The sequence below is a fragment of the Frieseomelitta varia genome, unplaced genomic scaffold (assembly GCF_011392965.1).
Source record: "Frieseomelitta varia isolate USP_RPSP 00005682 unplaced genomic scaffold, Fvar_1.2 scaffold_274, whole genome shotgun sequence".
Lineage (NCBI taxonomy): Eukaryota > Metazoa > Arthropoda > Insecta > Hymenoptera > Apidae > Frieseomelitta > Frieseomelitta varia.
The window spans coordinates 31,257-44,747 of record NW_025110006.1 but is presented as its reverse complement, the minus strand read 5'-3'; the positions used below and the strand labels follow the sequence as shown (position 1 = coordinate 44,747).

At 35.9% G+C, this 13,491-nt stretch overlaps 1 protein-coding gene across 1 annotated transcript; it reads left to right on the top strand.

Annotated features, from left to right (window-relative positions):
- The first annotated feature begins 3,031 nt into the window (after positions 1-3,031).
- Positions 3,032-13,236, top strand: LOC122528972 (cerebellar degeneration-related protein 2-like). Its single transcript, XM_043654662.1, has 7 exons — positions 3,032-3,467; positions 6,572-6,684; positions 6,775-6,923; positions 7,269-7,452; positions 8,399-8,694; positions 9,007-9,160; positions 11,483-13,236. Exons 1-7 carry the CDS (start codon positions 3,350-3,352, stop codon positions 12,731-12,733), a joined length of 2,265 nt encoding a protein of 754 aa, XP_043510597.1. The 5' UTR covers positions 3,032-3,349; the 3' UTR covers positions 12,734-13,236.
- The last annotated feature ends 255 nt before the right edge of the window (positions 13,237-13,491 follow it).

Below are 13,491 nucleotides of genomic sequence, written 5' to 3'. Positions count from 1 at the left end.
TTTTTTTTTTTTTTTTTTTTTTTGGAATTTACGCATAAAAGTCAAACATACATCGCACTTTGAATGCACAACATCGCGTAATTGTAGTTATAATTACGTAAATACCGTGAAAGCGTACCATCAAAAAGTGAAAAAAAAAAAAAACGAAAAAGAAAATTTGCTTCACAAGTAATTTTGTAACTTGACGATTGCATCTCGTTGCAAAAATTTCGAGGATTTCTCGATTTTCGTGTCAATTTGACGATAAATCGCCGGCTGAATTAAGTCTCGCTGGAATGGCACGTATTCACGAAACGTGTGTGTGAAAATAAACAATAATATCCAGGACAACAGAGAGACTTGTGGAATTTATGGCGCGCCGTCGTCTTCGAGAGAGAGAGAGAGAGAGAGAAATACTCCTAGAACGTCGTTCGTATGCTTTATGCTCTGTTCGGCACAATGATGGGAACCAAGCCCACGTACTTCTACGGCTCGCAGGATTCATTTGAACCAGTGGCAAATTTTTTCTTTTTTTTTTTGCACTTAGGTCGCTTTTTAAGTGAAAATGGAACGATTTCGTTGCAGCACGAGCTGCATTTGTCTCGTGAAAACGGTAGTGAAATATAATTCATCTTCCTTTCCCACCCTTCAAACTTGCCTTTCGTTCACTCTTCAGTTCGTTCTTGGTAGAAAACTCGTTCTTGGAAAATTTTCGTCTTCGATTCAGTGCAATTTCGATGAACTCGATTCTGCCAAGTCGGACAGAAAGTCGGAGGAACAGTCAGTTGGGCATATTTTATTCGAATAATGAATAAAATACTGTCAAATTTATTCGTAAATAACGAATAACGACTTTATTCGAGGAAAAATTCTACGAATAACGATTTCGAATTAAATTTCCTTCGAATAAATTCTTCGAAGAAAATTTTATTCGAAGATTTATACGAAGAAAATTTTCTTCGAAGAATTTATTCGAAATGTTATTCGAAGAAAATTTTATTCGAACAATGCTCAACTCTGGAGGAACATCGATTAGAGGAGCAAGCGGTAACGGGGAACCGATCGATGGAACAACAAGGGTAGAAAGTATGGAAATCATCGGTACTGGGAGATTGTCGATACTGTACTCGTACAATTCGACCCGTATCCGCCAACAAATTCCCACACTCGCCCGCTAGAGAGATCCAAGTGTGAAATTACGTTTCAGAGTCGAGCAAATCTCCGTGCGAGTTGCATGCTTTGTTGTACACGGTGTCCATAAAGTCTCTTTGCAATTTCAAAAATTTATTACGAAGGCAAATGAAGAGACAGATAGGTGAAAATTATTACAAAATGAGACGTATATATTTAAATTTTTTTCTCCCTTTTATTAATACACCTCTATATGGGCACCATTAGCACTAAAGCAGATGATCACTGATGTCATTGATGAGAGTATGGTACAGCGAACGTGGCTAGAAATCGAGTACCGTACTTGATGTACTTCGTGCAATTAATAGTGCCCATATAGAAGTGTATTGAATAAGGCAGAAACAACTTAAATACACACGTCTCATTTTGTAATAATTTCCACTTATCTGTCTCTTCATTTGCCTTTGTAACAAATTTTTGAAATTGTAAAGAGTCTTTATAGACACCCTATAATATAAACCGAATAGCGCTTTGCACGAATATATACATATATACATACGCGATATATATACATTCCACGAGAGACACAGAGGGTGTGGTAGAGCGATAATGGTCCAGTTAACTGACGTATATGTACGTACTCCATTTAATATCAGCGATATCTTCTCACACCGCTTCTCTTCCGAAAGGTGGTAAAGGAAAGGTCGCCGCTCCGCGCCGCGGCGTGTAGGTGCACCTGTGCGGTTGGCACGCCTGCTGGAAGGCTGCGCCGCTCTCGGTCCACGCCAACAATAGCCGCCTCTCTTTTATTTCGGCCGATGAAGAGATTAATAACGTTTCACGAGGAGAAAGTATTCGTCGGGGGAGGAGGGATCGATTCACCGGGCCTCGAGGTCATCAGGGGTTATTTAAGTCGAAATACCACGAGGAAGTGGCCTCCACGACTCGCGAGGAAGAGACCTCGCGTCTCTCTCGTGATCAACCAACATGCCACTTGAGAATCTTCGCGCAGGATCATTGTGCAACGCTCGATACACACACTGTTGTGTGCATGCTCGATCGTCTTGCCCACGCTTTCCTACGGGGTTATTCGATCCCTTTACGAGTTCTCTTCAGTCAGAATTCCAATCTTCATTCCAATTTAATTAAGAAACTAGAAGATACGTGACTGATTCAAGTCTACTGATTCTCCTCCCTGTTAGTGATTTTTCGTTCACGTAGGAGCTTGTTCAATCGGTATATAAAATGGAGTTTTGTATGTGCAAATTCTACTCTGCAGTCTCGCGAACATTTGTATGAGTATAGGTACATACGTGTCGTATGTTCATAGTCTCTTCGGTCGAAAATGGCAAAAGTTTCGATCAGAAAAGACACGTCCCATTCATCCCGCAAATTCCATTCCCCCAAATACCTACATATACCTCAACCAACAACGGCTGTCGCGTTGACCGACGCGAAGCTGGAAACACGCCGCAAGTAAGTGAAACTTACTGTCGTGCCGAAAATAACGCGAGACCCTTGGAAAAAGATGGCCTTTTCGAGTAAGACCGGCGCGAAAAGTGGGGCGCAATTTTTGCACGTGTGCACGGCGTGGTACACGTACCCGGCAGAGAAACAGATACGTGTTTACAGAATGGGAAGAAGGGAAAGGAAGAAGAGAAGGTGGCCACGCGGGAGTGAGAGTACCCCGAGGGAGGAAGGATGCTCGCCATCACCAGAAGGGAATTGCACCAGGTGGAGAAAGAGGGAGTGAGATCCATTGCATGAAGACAGAGAGGGAACGAGAAACGAGCAAAAGAGAGAGAGAAGGGGAAAGAGAAAGAGAGAGTTGACGAGAGAGGACTGGAGAGGGAAAGGATAGGTGAAAAAAAAAGGTGAAGAGAGGGAGTCAGGTTAGCAGTGGATGGGCATTCGACGTCTGAGCTGCACACGGCTACCTAGCGATTCACAGAAGACCGGCTACCTTCGTACGAACCGGTTGTGGTCGATAACCCGACGTCTCCGCGTGGAACGTTTGTGAACATACATACGCGAGTACTGTGCCACCGTTGGATGGGACCGAGCCGAAATCTTTGGGACCGTTTGGCATTGCTGATCACACTGTCGTGGTGAGATCGTTTGAAAGTGAGGAACGATCGTCGTCGAGTTGCAAGTGTTTTAAAGGAGGGGGAAAAAAAAAAAAAGAAAAAAGACAAGTGGAAGTTGCAGTTCGAAGGATCGAGACTCTGGAGCTGGAAGGATGAGCGGGCCTAGCGTGGATGTCGTCTGGGATCCACAGATGCAAATGAATCCCTTGGATTGTTGGGATTATTCCATTGAATTGTCGTGTCTTCAAAGTCCAGAAACTATAGCAAAAGGTACATCAAAATGAGAGAGACTTTGCCGCTGTTCGCTTGTGGTGTAGATTGTTTTTTTCGGGATAGTGATCGTGTGTTGGAGCGTTTGCGCAAATTGAGCTGAAATGGTTTTGACGAAAGAAATTTATAGTAATGTGGTAGATGACGGAGAGACTGGTATTTATACTTGATGCCAGGATCAGTTACCATCGAACAATATCCTAGATTGTGAGATTTGAAACGACGTATTTTACATTAGTTAATTTCACGACCTCGTGTATAATTGTATCATTACAATCATTTAAACGAGAATATAAACTCGGATATATTAAAAATCATGCTAGTAATATAAAAAAAATAGAATATTAAAAATTTTTCCTAATATCCGCATTTTTTTAATATTTCAGTGAATAAATATATCTGTTAGTAATACATATAACAAACTATATTTCTGAATAAAATAGAAATAATTCAACTGGGATTCTAAAATATTTATTATAAGATAAAACGTGATAAAAGATATCGTATCAATAACAGTGTTGACAGAATGTACAATGCGCATCTCTTCTTTTAAAGTGATATCCATTTACATTATACATATATTCATAAACTACATACTTGATCCTTAGAGAAAAGGTTGGAACGAATTGTTACTCTATTAATTATTGTTAATCCGCAATGTAAATCGTTACCAGATAAATAATTTCATGTTGGAAATATTAATGATTAATACTGTATCTTCCAAATATGAATTACATAGTCATCACATAAATAATTTACAATATTATTCTAATTAGAATAAAATATTGTTAAAGTAATATTAAAAAGTATAATAAAATCTATGTCATGTTATAAAATATCATTAAAGGTAAACTCATGAACGTGTAAGTGTAATAATTACGCAAAATGACAAGGCAGAATAAACAATAAGTTCTGTCACATAAATAGCTACGGGCTACAATTATCGTCGTGAGATTTTCCATTGCGTGCGAATTAGGAAAAAGGGAAGGGGAATGGATGTTTATCGTTGCGCGTTGTTCAACTGAGTCGGAAAACACTAATGACAGTGAGGGATGGGAAGAAGAAAACGGTAATTTTCGTTTTCTCACTACTCTGTGAAGGTCCTTAGCCCTAGCTATAAAATACAGTCTGTTCCGTGGCTCTAAAGCTGGAATTCAGAGGTATTTGTAGCTATACAATCTAGAAGCAAATTTACATGCGATTTTCAAGCTACGTCCAGTCAAAACAAAAAAACCTCTGACGCATACGTCGAAACGCAATATTTGAAAATCGCGCTGGACGCATGCGCGTCAGATATATGCGCGTTAAACGCTTGCGCATCAAACGCATGCGCAGTTTGAACGCTGCGCAGTAGATGTGCGCGCGTCAAATCCGTTGAAACCGATACAATGGAAGAGCTTGATGTTGTTACTTTTCTATATCTTACACAATTTTCAAACTTTTTCCGGTAAAAAGATCTTTGACGCGTGGAGATGTGTGTCCAATACTTAAGGAAATTCCAACCTAATCTTAAAACTACCGACGACCGAAGTAAAAAAATCCATCAAAGACATTAAAGTGAAAAAATAGAAAAACCTTTATGGTAACAATATATATATATATATATATATATTTTATAAAAACTCGTTTAAGTCTCTAAAAATACACTGTTCCGCATCTACAAAATTTCTAACAAAAATGATAAATTAATCATTTTTTAGACCAGTAGTTCTACTGTGTTGAGGCTCCTGCCTGGAGGCCGTCAGTTTCAGGATAGAGGAAATGCAACGAACCGAGGCGTTCACCGTCAAGTTCAACTGTTTGGAACATCCTCGAGTTTTATCGTTTCAAATCATTCGAGACTCTCTAGGCCCGATCCTTTGTCACGCGATCGTTTCATCGTCGTTAACGAGAGAGAGGCTGATAATCAGACAGATGTTAAACCGTAGATCGGATCGCGTTCAAACCTGTTACATATAATTAATATACACCTAAATTAACGAATCGACATTTCGCACGCGCGCGTTACCACTTTTATTTACGTTATGCTTTTGCTACGAAAGAAACTGACAAGCCTGATATTTCAAAATTGCTGTTTTTTATATTATACTATTATATAATATATATTACATAATATATATAATATAATGTAAAATTATATTACAATATATATTATTTTATATTATATTATTATATAATATATATTACATAATATATATAATATAATATAGAATTATATTACAATATATATTATTTTATATTATATTATTATATAATACATATTACATAATATATATATAATATAATATAAAATTATAATATATATTTTATATTATATTATTATACAATTATACAATAATAAATATAAATTTTATATTATATTAATATACAATATATATTATTTTATATTATATTATTATAATATATAATAATATATATTATATTATATTGCTGTTTTTTATATTAATTTACATATTGCTATTTCAAATGATTTGAAATTCTACAATTATTATTACCATAGAACGTAATTGCGACACGCGGTCGAAAGCTTGATGGGAAAGGATTTTCACGGGCAACGAAGTTAATTGTTTATTGATGTTAGTCGCTCGCAACTGTTCAAATGAATTAACATACCGGGATATTCCGGCAGGTTAGAAGAAGAAACGAATGTCTTTTTAATGACCGTGGGAGTATTAAACGGGACGTATGGAGGATAATGTTTAATGGATATGGGAGAAATTTTCCGGATACTCCAGTGCTTAACCAGTCATTCTATTTAAACGTGCGATAATCTACACGTAGATTTGTATAATTACAGCTGGGAAAACTCTACGTTTTTTTTTTTTTTTTTTTTCTTTCTTAAATTTCTAGTATTATTAAAAAACGATTAGCCTCGAAGTGTCGTATCTGTTTTCTCTTTTCATCTGTTATCTTTTGTACGAAGGAGCTGAAGATACGTTTCTGAAGAAATTTAATAATGTACTCGATATTATTGCAGTATTGCCTATGCAGTTTCAAATGAATGCACAAAAATTCGCGGTACACTCATAGTCGAGGAATTTTTTACGCAAAGTTTTTTCCAGAAGAATGAAAATCCCTAATCAATTATGACCTTACGATTTCAGACTTGCAATTGGCGGCGGAACTTGGCAAAACACTTTTGGAACGGAACAAGGAATTAGAGAACATTATCAAAACGCATCAGTCCACCGTCGAGGAACAAGCGCAAGAGATAGAGGTAAACCTCTCACCGGTTTTACAATGTATTTTCAAATATTTATGCTAATCGCGACAGTCGTTATACTCACGTTGAGATATAAATCTGCAGTATATGAAAAAACAAACAGCCGCATTGAGGGAGGTAAATGATTCGCGATTGAAGATTTATGAACAACTGGAAGTCAGTATCCAGGATTTGGAACGTGCAAATCACCGTCTTGTAATTGAGAACACCAGTGATAAAAAACTAATCAAGAGGTATGATAATTTACTGTTATTCAGTATGTTTTGCATTCGTGCACATTTGTGTTTGAAGAAATTCACCCTTTTTTTTTTTTTTTTTTTATAAATCAGTGATTCCGCACAAAAATTAACTAACATTCGAAATATATTGTAATAATTACATGTAAATATATAGTAATTTTTAATCCTTTTCATTTCTTTGTGTATTGTATACGTCTAATGCCAATTTGTGATGTAATCGTATGTTACATGTCATTAATCTTTAACTTGTGTAAGTCAATGTTAATAATATATGTAATATGCACCAGTTGTTCCATTTTGTCACGTAATTAATCAATACTTCTTGTAATTTGTTAACAGTCAATGTTTAACTGTCGAGAGTTTGGAAGCTCGGTGCGAGGAACTGCAAAGGAAAATCGACGAGATAAACGAGCAACATGAAAGTCTGCTTCGGCAACAAACTGCGAGTCAATCGACGAACACCGCACAAACACAAACCTTTCTATGGAAAGTACCGGGCACGCAGGGTGGCAGCATACAACAGGTTATTAATATTCATAGAATTCATTTTGCATGATCTTAGATTCGTTTCGATAATTATCGGTTATTCCGTATTTACTGCTGAATTGTAAAAACGGTAAGAATCTCAATTTCATCGTTATTCAATTTCCCGATGAAATTTCTATTCCATTTAACTGAACGTTTCTTAGCGATACTCTCTCACTTTGTTTCAAAAAAACAAAAAAAAAAAAACAATGTTTCTATTACAGAAACATACCATGGTGCTCTTGACTAATTTTTTTATTTTATTTTTTTAAGAAAATATTTTTTTATCCTATAAAATATTTCTACCAACCACGAGTGAGTTTGCATTTAGGAAGAAATTGCAATAGTAAGGAAAATTGTCAAATTGCAGTGACAAAATTGCAGTGAAAAATTTTTATTGGCTGAAAAATTGGCCAATTTTTATTCGAAGTATATTGTATTCTTTTTATTAAATTGGAGAAAATGGTTGAAAAATATACGTTCGTACATGCACACGCGACTATGATACGCGTTACGTTACATAGTCACGAGTTACGAGTTACGAAAGTTACGGTATACATCAGATATACGATATACGAAAATCATCAGCACATTAACACATACGACAACCAACGTATTCAAGATGCAGCCGCGAGCTATTAACTTATTCACGCAAAACAATGAAAAATAATGTGCAGCGTGAAATATGTATAATTAAGCAACAAAGTAATGAAAACGAGGGGTAATTTTTAACGGACTGGATTGATGTTATTTAACATTTTTTTTTATACTATCTATAAAAAGAATCGTGAAGCGTTCAGCTTGTTAAAAATAGCATAAAGAATAAATGCCAGTGCTCTGTTGCGTAAACTCATTTAAAATCTGTCATAAATTAACAAAGACAACACACGCAGATATCATTGAAAGTTATTTGTCAACACTTGAAACGTGAAAATATTTTTCAGAGCGCTGCCCCATCTGGCCAAAAATCTTTCCAGGAATCGACCACGGACTCGAACGTTCGGCAACTTCATTCGACAATTCCAACAAACGACGAGGAAATGACCGAATTACTGAGACAATTACAGGAGGCACGAAGTCAAAGAGCAAGAGAGCAAAAGAAAGTCGCCGAGCTTGGGCAACAGTTAGCTACTTTATTGCAAGAAAATAATGCATTAGAAGAACAATTAAACGTATTGCGTAGTAAAGCACAAGATGTAAAGAATCTTCAAGAGGAAATAAACACACTCGAGGAAGTTAGGTGAGTGTTATTGGAAGCTGTATTATCGTTGGAAATTGTAATGTTATTGAAAATGATAAAATATTTCCAATATCTATAAATCTTTCATATAATTTCTTTTCTCTGTACTTTCGTATTTTAATACTTTACTTAATACGCTCTATATAAATTATTTTTATGTTCAGCCAAGTATTTTGTCTATTAATTTTCTTTTTATTATAAAGAATGTAATTATTTTTAATAATACACCGAGGTGAAATTTGTGTGTTAAGGAGTTGAGTATTGTTATTTACTTGAAGATTTATCTAAGAAATTTTGTTGAAATTTGCATAGACGAGGTCAATTGTGTGGCCGATGTTTACGTGGAATGGAGTCTAAAACGCATGACGAACTCTCTGTAATGTTGAACCAAGAAGAATACGATGACATTAGCATGGCTGAATCGCTCATAAATGATAGCCAACAGGACACCGAATCTGTTACTCAGGTAACTGTTCTTTTATGTTCATTTGTGTGTGATGCTTGCTCTATCAAGCAACTATCAATCTATTGTGTGCATGAAATGTCTTCTCCTCTTCGCTTTCTGACTTTGCTTTAATTACATTATCTTACTTCTTTTTTTTTTCTTAGCGATATTTATTTCATACATTTTTGTATGTTTTGCAAATAATATATTACTCAAATAATACAATATGATTTGAGCAAAGTATGCAGACATTAAACCATGATCCTGATAGTGACGAACGGAAATATTGGTACGGGCTAGCTTCTCTTCTGAAGAATTCTGTAAAAATTCGTAGAGAATAAAATTCTTGTAAAAGACTGCAGTATTTCTACAGTATTTTACAGGAAAGTCTGGCCTGTGCCAATAATTTTATTCCTCGCTGTTTTATACCCAAGATGTACAAGTTTTTCCAAAGTTGGACAAGTAGAGTCGAAAGTAATTTAATTTTATTTGCTTTAGGAAACACTCTCGGCAAAGATTATGAAATCCGAGGCAAAAAAAGAGAATAGAGTATTTCATATGCTGTGGACAACTTTCGCGTATATATGGAAAACACCGGCGATAATTTTTATTTTCTTTCATACGATTTCGTACATAAAGAACGAGTGTGTTGTACCGTTGTTAATGAAACCGTTTCGGATACCAATTTTCATTTTAAAAAAAGTTTTGTCACTAGGGAGTCGCAGAAAGCTGCATTAAAACGCGTAATAATTATAAAACGCTATATAATTGAGAGTTAGAGAGACTTGCATTTCACTTGTCGCATGACGCATTATCAAAACATATCTACTTGCAATCTATTTAATAAATATAACATTTTTCGCCGAAAATGATGAACTTCATATTTTGAATTTTTTAAAAAATTCAAATATTAATATTCAATATGAATGTAAATATAATTATTAACTTTATTATCATTCAATTTGAATGTTAATATTCAAAGCATATGATCAATGCTTAAATTTTCTTATTTAAAACAAAATTTTCTTATACAAAAGTTTGACCTTACATATCTGTAAGAAATATATCGAATTGTTAAGACGTTTTAGTTAGAAATTTCAAGCAAATTTTATCTTTCATTGAATAATGGTTAGTATAGTATTCATCTTTATACTAGCAACTATTGTAATTATGCATATGTTACATTTAATTCATAGCTTTTTTTTTGTAATGGTAGTTTAGAAATTTTATTTTGGAGATCTTTACGATTCAGATTGGTTCCTAATTTTTGTACCATAATTTGATGAATTTCCGAAATGGAATAGTTGGACGCGCGTTATTATGAACATTTTCAACAAAGTTTGTTAAGAAACTGGTGTAGGCACAACGAAAACTATAACTGAGCACTTACATTATCAAGAATGTAACTTATAACGATTTTAAATAACGTAAGTTGACAAAGATAGTAACCTATTAAATTAGAATACCACGATGACTGTTCGTATAATATCGACGACAGAAAAATGGCACGTACTAATGAGAAAAATGTTTTTTTGCATGTTTCTATTAACAAATGAGGGAACTAGTGATATCCCCAAAATCTATCGACATTTATTTATTACATATCATTGAAAGAGAACATGATTACATATCAATTTCCAAAGAACAAAAAAAGGCTGTGTTGAATTTAACGAATTTATTAATTTTTAAATGGCTATCAAGTTATTCCCACGTGTAATTATGGTGTAAAATTTTGAATAGATCGGATTTGATGTGATGCTGCTTAAATTTCTTTTTCTTTTCTCTTTGTTTCTTTGTTTTTTAGAGTTAAGTTTGCTTCGTCGTACTTACTTTTCTGACATTGTTAGTTCGAATACTTTCAGCATGAATGAACATTGATAGCAACATCTAGTCGAAGTATTTATTAAAATTGCGCTGTACAATGTAAGTGCCAGATTTATATGATCTTGAATAAAACATATTTTTACAACAAAATGTCGCTTTTTTATTTAATATCCTATAAATCTGGCGTTTCCTCTCATCCGATAGTCCTCGCTTTTTAAATACTGCTAATTTACCTTTAATACCTTTTTTTTTTTTTTTTTTTTTTGTTTTTTCATTAGCATTTCTCCAAGCAAAGTTTGAGGTTCAAATTTAATTTGGTTTATTTTTTCAGAGAGAGAATTTCCCATGGGATTAAAAAAAAAGTTATCTCAATGTTTCATTCATTTACAGACACTAATCAAATATCGAAATCCAAGTTACATCTGTTATTTTCACCTCGTTTCTTTTTGCATCTTTCAACTTGAACATATTCACGTCTCGAGGTGATCCGTGCATAAAACATGATTATATCATTTTCAGGACTCGAACGACCAAAACGAAGTGTCGAGCGATTTAAAGAACCCGTACAGAGTGCTAGTAGAGAAGTACCAAGCTTTGTTAGAAGTTCAAAGACGCTCGGCGCTCCGACGAAAGGACAGCGTGCCGACGCCGATGTCGTTGCAAGAGGAGTTAGAAATGTCAGGTGAATTTAACAGCTTTCAGAATCCTACGTCGGAGACGGAGAGTCAGCAAGAGCCGGCGAAATCGGCCGGCGTGAACGGCACACGTGCCAAAGCGGAGACATGCGGTAAGAAGGTATTTTCCGCTACGCCTACCGACTTCTCTGAGGCCGAGACTTCGTCGTCTGGATTCTCAGACGAGACGAGCAACAAAGCGACGCAAACAGAGGGAAGGCCCGGGTCGTTCCTCTGCTCGATCGCGGACGGCGAAGACTGCAAGTTCAGCATTTACGACGACAATAGCCCGTTCGAGAGTAGATTTAGGAAAACACCGGAGTACAGGCAACTGTTCAGCGAGATATTCAGCGTTTTGAAACGAGCGGCCGAGGCTAAAGACGAAGGGGAGAAATTACCACTGTTGGACGATTCCACGAGCACGAACACGAACACGTCGCAGCAGGAATCGTCGATCTTGCTGCAGGAGGATGTGCCAAGCGAGACTACAGACGATAATCAAAGCATCGCCTCTTCCATGTTCTCCTCCGCTGTGTCCGAGCCACCTTACAGGGTGCAGCCTCCTGTCACGTCAAACGGGATCAACGAGCAAGGGAATAAGGAGACGGTCGCGACCGCGCAGATGAAAACCAGAAACGATATCATCCGTGACACGAATCGCACGGATTACATAGCGTTTAACTATAAGAAGAAACTGTCAAAGAAGCATATTAGCAAAAAATTGACGTATAACGACAGACCAACGACGCCCGACGTGATTCCGACGACAAATCCCAAGCTCGTACCGTCGAAGTCGAACAGCGGTGGGAAAAAGAAGTTCAGGCCTTTCACGGCTGCCGATCAGAATAACGGCAGTATGTGTAACGGATACAGTTACGCGAACAGGACGAAAGAGTCGCCTAATTTTGGGAAACATTCGAACAACGTACATCAACGCAACAGCAACGATCAGCACAACAACAGTTTCGAGTACAGAGACTATAAGCCAAGCACAGCATCGGAGGAGGTCGCACGGCTGAAACGTTTAGAAATGTCTTATGCGGAAGTTCTTCGATTGCCAAATAAATCTAAACTGAGTAACCATCGTAGAAGTTAAAATATTCTTACGCGCGCGAACATCTTGGAACAAGGGGGAGGAGAAAAAAAAAAAAAAAAGACTTTTATACGTAAGATATAGTCAAGTGAGATTAAGTTTCGAAATTTTTTGAATTCAATGTCAAGCGAGTACTTAAACAGGACAGGATTTAAATTATGTATTTCAAAGGTAATCATTCAGTATTGATAATCAGTGCTACTTAAACATATTTTGTGAATATCTAAAAGAAGCGGTTATGCGTAAACATATGCACTAGGTACTAAACTATTTGACATTAATTTTTTTATTGTATTTTGTATCTTAATTGTATATGATTTTTTCATGTGAATGTGCGTGGGTAACAAAGGTACATAACGTTAATACATATATATATATGATTATATCGACAATGATATCTACAAGAGATTTATGAGCAAGATAAATCGAGTCGTGCCTCGCGAGTTTGTCTTTTCTTTAGAAATTGTAGATGTAAATCAGGAATAAAATTATTTATGTGCCATTTACCATGTCGAATTATAATCGTCAAACTATTCCAAATACTTGCTCGGACTTCCTTCCATAACGTAACACCTATTCCCAAAAGAACTCAGAAGTTAGTGCATTCCATCAATAACGTGTACAGAGTATTAGCTTTTATATTTCATAGCTATAAATTACAATAATATTGTGATCATCTTATATCGAGTAAATAAACTCTTGATCATAGTCATCATACTCTCTATCGCAATAACACCTAATTCCTTTCTCTATAACGTCTG